Source organism: Schistocerca piceifrons, chromosome 8, assembly GCF_021461385.2.
Source record: "Schistocerca piceifrons isolate TAMUIC-IGC-003096 chromosome 8, iqSchPice1.1, whole genome shotgun sequence".
Classification (NCBI taxonomy): Eukaryota; Metazoa; Arthropoda; class Insecta; order Orthoptera; family Acrididae; genus Schistocerca; species Schistocerca piceifrons.
The window spans coordinates 376,292,819-376,305,430 of record NC_060145.1 but is presented as its reverse complement, the minus strand read 5'-3'; the positions used below and the strand labels follow the sequence as shown (position 1 = coordinate 376,305,430).

The 12,612-nt window shown below is 44.6% G+C and overlaps 1 protein-coding gene across 1 annotated transcript; it reads left to right on the top strand.

Moving 5' to 3' along the window:
• Nucleotides 1-1,101: 1,101 nt before the first annotated feature.
• On the top strand, nucleotides 1,102-12,150 carry LOC124711121 (prisilkin-39-like). Its single transcript, XM_047241002.1, has 3 exons — nucleotides 1,102-1,186; nucleotides 7,904-8,084; nucleotides 12,016-12,150. The coding sequence occupies exons 1-3, from the start codon at nucleotides 1,154-1,156 to the stop codon at nucleotides 12,066-12,068; spliced, it is 267 nt and encodes an 88-aa protein (XP_047096958.1). The 5' UTR covers nucleotides 1,102-1,153; the 3' UTR covers nucleotides 12,069-12,150.
• Nucleotides 12,151-12,612: the final 462 nt, after the last annotated feature.

Below are 12,612 nucleotides of genomic sequence, written 5' to 3'. Positions count from 1 at the left end.
CTCGAGTATCACATGACGACAACGACGGCAACAACAACAGTTGTCAACTGAGTGGCAGCTTAGCATTGACTACTGAAATGGGTGCCTTATGACGATCTGCTCGACCGTTGTGCGCACTGGTTAGCGTACTGGACTCTAATTCGGGAGGACTACGGTTCGAATCCGCTTTGGATTCTCTAAATCACGTAAGTGGAATGCTGGTATCATCCCTTTGAAAGAGCGCGGTCAATTTGCTTCTCCATACTTAGCCAATGTGATCTCTTGATCTGCCTCTAGTGACCTCGTTGTCGACGGTAGGTTAAACACCGATCTTCCTTCTTTTGCAACTACTGTACCCCAGGCTTTGTAACTCCCTATGCACATTGTGCTAGCTGGACTGCTGGTTGCGCTTTAGAATTCACAAGTGATTCCCCCCCGCTGATTTCATGCGAAAAGTCGACGATCTCTGTCCGTCAGTATATGTCTGTTTGGTCTTGAGTAAGCTGTGGTTCTTCCTTCACGTTTCCGCTTCACAATCGTATCACCAGTAACCGACCTCGACATCTTTAGAGGGGTTGGAAAGTCCCCGATGTGTTGATCAGTCAGTCCACTAGTCCACGCTGGAAGTCACTGAGCTCTCATCAGCGACCTATTCTGCTGCTACCGCTCGTCTGCTGACGACACAGTACACCGGCGGGACCGTTTACGTAGGGCTGTCCGAATACTTCTGATCCGATATCGCAGGTGTTCCTCAGCATGCCGACCACGCAAGATGCATGTGCAGCTGCTTCCCGATTTCTCCGGATCGCGGCGAGCGCCGCCTGTCATCTGCAGAGCCGGGCCATATCACTGTCAGTGGACTGCGCAACCGAGGCGGCACGCATGCAAAGCGGCTTCCTCCCCGTTCGCCGGCCCGGTAGAACAATGCGTGACGGCACACCACACCCACAGCCGCAGGGCCAGAGGCGCGTGACGGGGACACGGACGCCGTCGCCGTAATTAGGAGAGGAGGGACGCGGCCGGCGCCGGCAGCGGCGTCCACCGCGTCGCGGCGTCCTTGTCCGGTCCGCCGGCGCGGCTATATAGCGGGCCGCCCTCTGTGGGGAACCACACGCCAGCCGGGACGCCGAGGACCTGCCAGCTACCTGCTACTCGCTACCTGCTGCCCGCAGCCATGGTTACTGTCGTCGCCGCACTCCGACGCCCCGTGAGTACACACACACGATAATGTCTTCCTGTCCAATGATCACTTCTGTCATCCTCATGTGCAGCAGAAACTTACTTTGGAGAATATTACCAGTTGACTGTATTCGATGTACACTGGGTCTCCACACAACGTGACTGCCTAAGTGACTCATGTGTGAGCCTCTTGTGAAGTGGAAATTTTTCTTGGCGAAGCTTCTATACTGCCGGAAAGTAAAAACAAATGCAACAGCCTCCAGTACGAGATTATCCTACTGACAAGTGAGGTGACACCTAGATAATCATTGTAGGAGTGTACTGAGGTGACAAAAGTGATACGATAGCGATATGCACAAATACAGACGGAGATAGTATCGCGTACAAATGCGTAAATGGGCAGTGCATCGAAGGAGCTGTCATTTGTACTCAGGTGACTAACAGACTTTGAACACGGAATGGTTGTTGGAGCTAGGAGGACATTCTATTTCGGAAAGAGTTAGGGAATTTATTTCTCCGAGACTTCTTAAGTAATAGAACCCAGTACGTTGTCCTCGATGGTGAGTGTTCATCTGAGGCGAGGGTATCATCTGGAGTGCCCCAGGGAAGTGTGGTAGGTCCGCTGTTGTTTTCTATCTACATAAATGATCTTTCGGATAGGGTGGATAGGAATTTGCGGCTGTTTGCTGATGATGCTGTGGTGTACGGGAAGGTGTCGTCGTTGAGTGACTGTAGGAGGATACAAGATGACTTGGACAGGATTTGTGATTGGTGTAAAGAATGGCAGCTAACTCTAAATATAGATAAATGTAAATTAATGCAGATGAATAAGAAAAAGAATCCCGTAATGTTTGAATACTCCATTAGTAGTGTACCGCTTCACACAGTCACGTCGATTAAATATTTGGGCGTAACATTATAGAGCGATATGAAGTGGGACAAGCATGTAATGGCAGTTGTGGGGAAGGCGGATAATCGTCTTCTGGGAAGATGTGGTTCATCTGTAAAGGAGACCGCTTATAAAACAATAATACGACCTATTCTTGAGTACTGCTCGAGCGTTTGGGATCCCTATCAGGTCGGATTCAGGGAGGACATAGAAGCTGCTAGATTTGTTACTGGTAGGTTTGATCATCATGCGAGTGTTACGGAAAAGGTTCAGGAACTCGGGTGGGAGTCTCTGGAGGAAAGGAGGCGTTCTTTTCGTGAATCGCTACTGAGTAAATTTAGAGAACCAGCATTTGAGGCTGACTGCAGTACAATTTTACTGCCGCAAACTTATATTTCGCGGAAAGGCCACAAAGATAAGAGAGATTAGGGCACGTACAGAGGCATATAGGCAGTCATTTTTCCCTCGTTCTGATTGGGGGTGGAACAGGGAGAGAAATGCTAGTTGTGGTATGAGGTACCCTCTGCCACGCACCGTATGGTGGATTGCGACGTATGTAGATGTAGATGTAGAGATACACAGTATCAAGAGTGTGCCAAAGATACAAATTTCAGCATTACCTCCCGCCACGGACAACGCCGTATCCGAGCGCCTTCATTTAACGACAGAGAGCAGCGACGTTTGCGTGTAGCTGTCAGTGCTAACACACACGCAGTACTGCTTGAAACGACCGCACAAGTCGTACATACAGCGAACGTATCCGTTTGGATAGTGCGGCAAAATCTGGTGGTAATGGACTATGGGACAGTCAACCGTCGCGACTGCCTTTACTAACAGCACGACATCGCCTGCAGCACCTTTTCTGGGCTCGTCACCGTGTCGGTAGGACCCCAGACTACTGGAAAACCGCGACGTGGTCACATCAGTCCCTGTTTCAGTCGGTAACAGCTGATGTTAGGGTTCGAGATCGACTCAGATCCCATGAATCCATGTACCCAGGCTGTCAACGAGGCACTGTGCAAGCTGGTGGTGGCTGCACAATGCTATGGACTGTGTTACACGAAATAGACTGTGCCTCTGTTCTAACTGAACTGATCATTGGCTGAAAATGATTATATTCAGCTGCTCTGAGACCATTTGCAGTCATTCATGGGCTTCATAGTCCCAAACGATGCAATTTTTATAAATGACAATGTCATATGTCACTGGGCCAAAACTGTTCGCGATTTGTTTGAAAATATTCTGGACAATTCGACCGAATTATTTAGCCACCCAGATCGTACGACGCGAATCCCAATGACCATTTATAGGACATAATCGAGAGGTCACTTCTACACGAAGTCCTGCTCCAGCAATACTTTTGCAGTTACGGACAGCTAAAGAGACAGCATGCACAGTATTTCTGCAGGAGACTTCCAACGACTTTTCGAGTCCATACCACGTCGAGGTGCTGCGCTACACCGGGAAAAAGGAGGCCAATATGATATTTGGAGGTATTCTTTGACTTTTGTCTCCTCAGTGTAAAGTGGACCTTTCCTTTAGAGAAACCTCTTGTTTATTGATTTTGAGTTCGGTAGTTCATTTCATATGCTACTGATATGATGCAACGGATCATGTTACACATCCGCGTCCGACCATCCTGATTTAGGCTAATTTCCCTAAATCGCTTCAGACAAATACCGGCATGATTCCTTTGAAATCGCACAGCCGACTTTCTTCCCATCCTTCCCTAAAGCGATGGAACCGATGACGTCACTGTTTGCTCCCCTCCCCCAAATCAACCAACCAACGAACCATGTTACACAGCTCGTGTAGCTCTCATGATGAAATCTTCTTCTGAGTTGGGACAAGTTACGTTTGGCGTTCCACAGGGCTCGATTCAGGGACCACACCTTTTTTTATAATCAGTATGTCTTTCGCAACGGATTTGTTGTACAAACGTTTTTTAGGGCACTTGTCGCGTTAACTTTCAGCGAAAATCCATTAGTTCGCCAAAGAACCTACACTGTTGTCAGGTAAGCAACGACTGTCGAAGAAGTAACGGAATCACACAGATCCAACAGATGAGGTAGAGCCCAATCCGAGCAGAGATTAGACTGTCGCCTCTAAATCCAACTGCATTCATTTCATTCCATTATATGATAAACATTCAAAATACGTGCGTTTTGTAGTTGTAATCCAGGAAGGCTACATAGATTGCTTTCTTGGGAAATTTTAATCAAACAGAAATGAAAGAGACATTGGCTTTTCTCAAATCCTCGTGTGTCTCTGGTGAAGTGGTTGCAACTCAGTAATCACTCTTCATTGCTTCCCATCACAATTTTTCAATCATTTCAATAACATTCTAACGCTGAATAAAGAAACTGTCAATAACCGCGCAGATTCTTTATGAGTCTTCTCTCTTACGTCCGTTAATTAAAGTTAGTAGTGGATGCAAAACGTCGAATAATAATAAACAAACTGTAAAACGAGAGTTCTATGTCACATAGCTTTGGGATTCTTATAGCAGTCTCTTCTTTACTCCAACCTTCACAAGGCAAGATTTATACGTTCGTTCAGTTTAAAATTGGTTCAGACAGATGTTCCAAGATATGTTTGTTGGCTGTGACTGACATTAGTGCACGTGTAGTATTCGGATTTTCATCTGTTTTCGTGCACGAAATTACATTTACGGGTGTTGTGATTGTGTTGAGTGTTAGTTACCACTGTTTTCATCAAGATCTGGTCATCTTAAAGTCATCCTGCAACTTTTAACAGCACGTGACCTCCCTGTACACAACAAATTCTTATGCGAGTAGCCTCTGAAATTTAAAAACGTTGTTAACATGCCGTTTATAATATTGTCAACAGCAAGGGCCAACCACATTTTCTTGAGGTGTTCCGGAGACTACTTTCGCTTCTGTCGAAGTCTCTCTTTTCACAAGATGTTCAGGACTCAATTTTTTGTTTTTTTTTCTCTCTCTCTCTCTCCTTTTTATTTATTTATTTATTTAATGTCATACCCGTTCCGATATTCCTTAAGTACATATTTTGTTTATTAGATGGCGATGCGAAGCAGTGTAAAAGGCCTTTAGGAAGTCAAGGAACACGGAATTAACCTGTACTCTAGACATTCCGGAAGAGCCAGATTACACCAAGAGTCAAACATCTGGTGGTTACTGATTCTTGTTCATTCCCACAGAGTAGCCTACAGAAAGATGTATGCACGGGCATACTACGTTACATGATTTTTGAATAGAGCTAACATCTTTTTTGTCAGATGTTCATTTTTCCAAACACCTAAGTCTGATTGTCACTAGCGTACACCTGAAGTCCAAAGATCTCCGTCGGGTGCCTTCAAATGGTTATCAGTTTCACACAAAGTGTTTTTATGTATGTTTCTTTGGCAGACGTACTAGGTTCAGACACTGAGACTGCGCTGTGATCAGCGATGCAATTCCGGAAGGTAGAAACGTTGTATCAACTACCGGTTTATCACCTTTTGTACCGGTACCGTCATGAAGCAAATGCATAGACGATTTTCATCAAGTGATTTCACTAAACTTGTTAAGGTAAATGTAGGGGTGGCGAGTTTGAAAAGGACACGGCTGACTTCCTTTCTCATCGCTCTCCAGTCGATGTTTGCGTTCTGTCTCTAATAATTTCGTCACCGTTGGGACGTTAAGCCCTAATCTGCCTTCCTTCTTTTCCGATTCAGATCCACTGACCCATTGTACGTATGTTTTAGAGAACAGTTATGAACTTTCTTAATTCAGCCCTTATCCTTATGCTTGTGTCCGCTCTGTACATCATTCATTATCAGCAATGTGACAGATTCATTTGAAGGGAGTAAGTAGTTCACTGTGTATAACGACGGCTTGATGAAGACAAATGCCTCCGAATTTTTTGTGTTAAAAACCTTACACATTTTTCAATAACACACATTTCATGCGTCTTGTAGTGGTATCATCTCACGTTCAATGTCGGATAGTTCGCGACGTGGTTGTTAGTTTGTCAAACACCTGTCTGTAACACAAGCTGTTCGGATATCTTGTCTACATTCGAGCCATACCCAACATTCGGGCGTTCGAACACCTTCAAATGAATGAACCCTCATCGCGACTTTTGGTCACTCAGTTTATTATTATTCTTACTGAACCACAGATCTCCGTAAATTTTTCGTTTAGTAACAAGCGATTCGATTTTTGGAGAGTTTATATATTGTATTTACCAAAACGTATAGTTTTTGTTTTCTCCTCTGTAGCGCTTTTCGTCCTCCTGAACCGTTGCCAACGTTCTACACACATCAACAAAAATTCTGCATCACCCTGATATGTCGTGCATGTGTGCTTCTGTTTTGACAGTTTCTGTACAGATCGGATAGTCACCCCTGAGATTGTTTGTAAACTTACACACTGAGATACCGTGACGCTATACATGCTTGTAGAACGCCGCTCTCGAATGGACTGAAGCACTTCAGTTGAAACAAAAGCACCAGTAGGCATGCATTAGAGGCGTCTGTGGAACAGCAGAGTGAACATCCATCATGCGATGACGGATAATCGCAACCAGTAACTGGCTCTGCGTCATCATATTACGCGCAGAGGGCTTGTCAACTAGGGGTATTGCTAGAAGTGTTCCCCAGAGTCAAAATGATGTGGTGCAGACATGGAGTCGGTTCCAACAGACAGGCTACGTTGAGGACTTACACCGCACAGACCATCCACATTCGACACGGATTATCGATATATACGACTTTTGACTATACGGGACACTAGGTTTAGTGCTGAAGAACTGAAGCCGGCATCCGAAGAAGCTGCAGAATGTCACGTATCGTATCAAACTGTTAACAGACGATTTAATATGCGATTCTCAATGCGCTGCTATCACGATGACCATCAAGCAGTACACAATACCATGGACTCCGTTACAAATGGGCAAGTAACCATGCAGAATGGACGCCCCAGTATGGCGCCAGATGTTGTTTATGCACGAAACTTGGATCTGTTTACAGTCTGCTAATTGCAGACACCGTGTTTGGAGGCAATCGGGTGATATCGAAAGCCTTCAACACTATGTGCACCATGTTCAACAAACGGATAGTGCAGTAATGTTCTGGGGTGCAACTTCATGGGGCCACCGTACAATTCTCGTGCCTGTTGAGGATTATCTCATTGCTCTGTGGTACAGAGACGAGACTAAGCTACCAATAATGTGGCTGCATCATGAACACACTTTGTGGAAAATTTCATCTTGGTAGATATTAACTCCCGTCCTCGACGTGCGGTTCTCATGTACATGTTCCTTCGGCGTGCTAGGATCGCCAGAACAGAGTGCCTTACCTGTACCTTGGACATGAACCCAAACGAACATTTGTGAGAACCATTGAAATACGTTGTTTTTTGGCACAGACAATGATCACATACTCTGTGCGACTTACGCAGAATAGCCATTGAAGAGTGCGGCAATCTGGACCAGGAGTGACTTGATGATCTCATCGGTGGTATGATAAGACGGACTGAGGCCTCCATCCGAACAACGGGAAACTCCACCACGTACTGACTTTGCTCAGGAGTGGTATAGAGCCCCCGTCGTCCCATCCCCCTCCGCCTCACCCTTGCCCAAAGGTAAACAGATGATTTTGTTAATACTTCTTTGTTATAGTGATCTGAGCACATTCATTGCGGATTAATGTATACGCAGGCCTGACAGCCAGCTTTTGTTTTGCTACGCGATTAATTTCGGAACAAATGGGTGATGCAACACTTTTGTTGATGTATGTTCGCAAGTCTTGTTTTTTGTATCTGTAATTCCTTGTGCCCATCCATTTGTGTACTCTCTTGTGTCAGTTATGATGACTCCTCCTGCCTGTTGCAGGTGCTGGCCGTGGCGGTGCTGTGGCTGGTGTCGGTAGCGTACGCCGCCCCCGCTCCTGCCCCCGCAGCCAAGGGCGACCTGCAGACGGACAGCTCGTACGGCTTCGGCTACTACGGGTATCCTGGCTTCTATGGTTACGGATACGGCTTTCCCTACCGATACGGATACGGTTACGGATACGGTAAGTTCAGCGCTTGCGTTACTGAGCGAGAGTTAACAGCAAGCAAAATGTGAGCCACCTCCTACTGTGTATTTTACGACCTCAGGTGGTGATCATCGAGAGAAGTAACATGATCCCAAATAGTTTTCATAGGCAACATTCTACCTCAGGTGATTTGACGGTGTGTTAATAAACTATGAAGGCGCTCCGCAGGAAATTAAACACACCGACTGGGTGACTGTAATGTGTGTGTCTGCGCTTTTGTGTTACCTTTATGTTGATATGGATTAGCGTGCAGTACAAGAAACGGTGAGAGCGATATCCGTTGCCAAAACACTGAAAATTCCTTTCAAACAGCAAGAAGGGAGCTGCCGGTCATCAACATCCAGTGGATCCATGAGTGTCAACAATATCACATACCTCAATCTTATGAAGTTGTGCAGTGTTTAGGATTGAACCTAGGACATTGCAGCAACATCTTGTGATATTCTCCTTTCTATTTGCTGTAAATGTCACTACGATCGCATAACCGTGTATTACAAGTGATCACACAGACACTCACACACGCAAGCACACACACAGAGTCAAGTTTTTAAGCCATATGAGTCAATAATTCCTAAACATAACTCTTCCTTCTCCTACTACTAAAACGATGAAAGTGAATATTTCACGTAACAGATTCGTAATAGTCACATCGATAAGAAACAAATAATTGGAATTGATTTACCGTATTATTCGCAACTCGAGTTCTTATTAACCCAATAGAAAGCAAATACGTTGATGTGATAGCAACTACAAAGACCTTACGTAAACGGATTAAAATAAAGTTTACCGAAGTAACTTTGCTCTTGTCTGGCACGTTACGTTTAAATTTATGCAGACGTATGAGGTCTCATTTCTTAGTGTAAATCAACAAACGGTAACGAAAACGTGATGCATACATCCGAGTGAGACGCAGAACAGCAGCAGAACCTATCGCACTGAACACTGCCCAGGCTTTGACGAACACTAGGGAGCGGTGTCGGACGTTGTGCTAGTCTCGGAATCTCCAGCAGAACGTCTAAATGCTACTTATGTGCCCGTAGAGACATAAATATGTAATCCCGACCCTGTAGCAGAGATTCCAACCGTAAATCAACGAAGTATGATAGTCTAAGTGAGGTAATTCTAATAACTGATGCCCAAAAGATGACGTAGCTTTAATTAATGCTGTGCCTCTGTCGAGTTGTTTTTATCATTTTATGCCCATTTTTTCGACGACCGACCCAGGTGTTGCGAGGTTTTCTGTTAATGTGTGCTCGTTGCATAGACTCAGAGCAGACGTCTGGTTCGGTAGTCGAAATTTTGTTCGTAAGGTAAAAAGTAACTCTGCAGCACCTGGGAGCACAGTGTTAACCAATCGCGCCAAGGAAACCCGACCGACTGAGTAACTATGGTTTCATGGAGACAGGAGTGAGAACGACAAGGCTTGACCAATATTTATTGCAGATCTTTCTAGTGAAATCAGAAATCGCGATAACAAGTCTTTTCACGGAATTATCTGAGCGTGATCTCAACCTATGAATACGAAGGTAATTAGTCAGCTTCACAGACATTTTTCCTGTCAACATTAGCCAACTAAGGGAATCGAATGAACTCGAATCAAACATGACTGTATGGGTCTACACGATAGTTTATTCCGTCAGATGGATGTAGAGGGACTCACATACACTCACGTCAACTTTGAGCGATTTTGTGTGAAGTACAGACGTCAGGGAAACATTTCAACCAATTATCCCTCAGAAAAGGGTAAGAAACTAACTTACAGGGAGAACCTAGTTTTTTCCGGTTGTGGAATCTTGTTGCAGCATTGTCCTAGGTACCACTGGTCAAATAATCTCTTTAGTGGCGACATGACACGCTCATTATGGTCGTGCTACTGTGCAGAAGACACACAAAAAAACTAACTTTTCGATCTCTTTAATACTAGTAAAAAAACTCCTGAGTTCGCCTATGGATATATTGGACGCGATATTGTCGAGTACTGGATGTGACAGCCGTAAAGGTTTGAGATAACGTGTGGTGGTGGTGGTAGTGTTTATCTGTTACTGTTGCGAAGACGATAAAATTCGGTGGAGATGCTGTAACGGTCTAGAAATAATTTTTCTGCTCCAAATTTTTCTGTATATAGACGATGGAAATAGTTATTGGTAAATATTTCTGTTGCTTACCAAAATAACTGTAAGATGTGTACACTCTACTCCAAACTCTCGTTACCATCTTTTGTGTAATGGATGATTCATTTATAAGTGAAAAGATATCTTTAAATGTGTACTTACGTAAAATGTCAATGCAAGGCTCATGCAAAATATGTTAAGCTACTGGTTTCTGTGTCCCAAAAGTAGGCTGTAATTCTCAAGGCAAATTTTAGCTGGACTTGCATGGGTTTTTCCGGAGCACATTTTCATCATTGCACAGGATGAACTGTAAAACAAACGATAAAATTTCGAAAGTTCTTCAGCGATATTTTCTGAGCATTTTGATGAGAGGTAACTATGATTTCCGAAAGGCCTTGCAGCATTGGTAACACCGGTTTCGGTCAGACAACCGACGTTAAGCACCGTCGGGCTTGGCTAGCCCTTGGATGGGTGACCGTCCTAGTATGCCGAGCTCTTTTGGCAAGTGGGGAGCACTCAGCCCCTGTGAGGCCAGTTTAGGAGGTACTTCTTCGAGAAGCAGCTACTCTGGTCACGAAAAATGAGAACGGCCGGAAGAGACATCTGTTGACCACATGCCCCTCCCTATCCGCATCCAGTGACGCGCTATCGGGTAAGGATGACACCGTGGTCGCTCGATACCATTGGCCCTTCCGAGGCTTGTTCGGATGGAGTAGACTTGATTCTGGTGTGTCTATACAGAGTAATTGTAGTTCGCTTTGTTTCTTTATATTCGTATAACTATTGCATGGAAACCGTCTGTAGAACAGTAGAAACTTCGACAATATAGACTGCGTGCCTTGATTGGAAATAAACTTGTTCCATTCACTCACTGTACTTGCTTTTAGGACTGTAATGGCTACAATTTTCGTCTTCAAACCTGCACTTATTACTGCTAGCTTCTGTCTGGGATTTCGTTTCTGCAGCAGTGTTACCTTTGCGTTAGCAGCGATACACAGCCGTCAGGATGGATTTGCTGATCAAGAGGCGACCCATATTCGTCTCGTGCATAGTTTCACTGAATGCAATGAACGACCGGTAAGAAGATGCTGCGCTGGTGTGTCTCCGCAGCGACGGTAGCCACAGCACAACACTTTTACATCCGAGGGTTGTTGCACTGCTCTGTGTAATTGTGTTGCACTTTTCGGTTATTATTCGATATTACAGTTTTCACTGTTGAAACGGTAGTTTCGTAGAAGCAAAGGTTACTCGGCTAACGCCGCTAGCCTATTATCAATCGGAAGACTGGATTGAACGCTATTCAGTTCTACTAGGCACGATTCTGTTGCAGACGGTACAAGCCGAATAAATCATTACTAATCGCTCCGTAACGAGTCACCGGCGACCATGGATCTCTCATACCAAAATACCCAGAGGAAATCCCTGAAGATTATCCAAAACTTTGTTTGTGGCGCTTGGGTTCGCCCTGACTAAAATCAGGGGTTTACGGTTCACTACCGTCTTCACTGTTGGTTACTCGCATACTAGATGAGTTTATTTTCTTGAGAGCTTTAAAGCAAGCCAATCTGAGTAAAACCAGTTGTTAATAACATTCACAGTGCCATTATTTTTATGCTTTCATATGTTGACGACTCTTGTGTAACGAACAGCGATTGAGCCACATAGTTATAGCAAGTATATGTGTAGAAGGTACTTGTGACACGGTCGGCGTCTCGTACGCCGATGCAAGGATCGGCTAACAGCGTTACTCTTTGCAGTGTTTAATATGACAGCTAATTGCAGTTTTTACTTTGCAGGCTTCCCCTACTACGGTGGTTACTACGGCTTTTATGGACATCCCTTCTTCTAATTGTCCTGACTTCAAGTTGGTGTCATTCCGAGCAGCGAGCGTCTCGTATGCACGTGACGTGTCAAATAAGTTAATGTAAATCTACGACAATGTACAAACGTATTTATAATTAAAAATCTCTAAATTAATGTCAGATTTGTCCTGCTTTATGGTCCAGAAATATTCCCTTATGAATTTTCAACTGTCTTCATTGATCGTGGATATATAGAAAATTACAAAGTCCAGCCACATTAATGTGAGCATCGCCTTTGCTAGACAACCACGTGCATCAGCCACTCACAGATGGAAGGTGGTAACACTAACAGTGGATGGTATATTAAGCATGTTACGGGTTGCGGAAAACAGTGTAACCGTTGACGCAACGCGGAAACGGAGAAAGTTCTCTGACGTCCGAAAGGGCATGTTCATTGACTTTCGTGTCCAGTAGGGAAGTGTTTTCGAAATGACTACGTTTATGAACTGATCGCTTGCCACCGTGGTTAAAATTTACTTTCCATGGAAAAATGACTAAACCGTCGTGAAGGCAACTGTGGTGCAACACAGG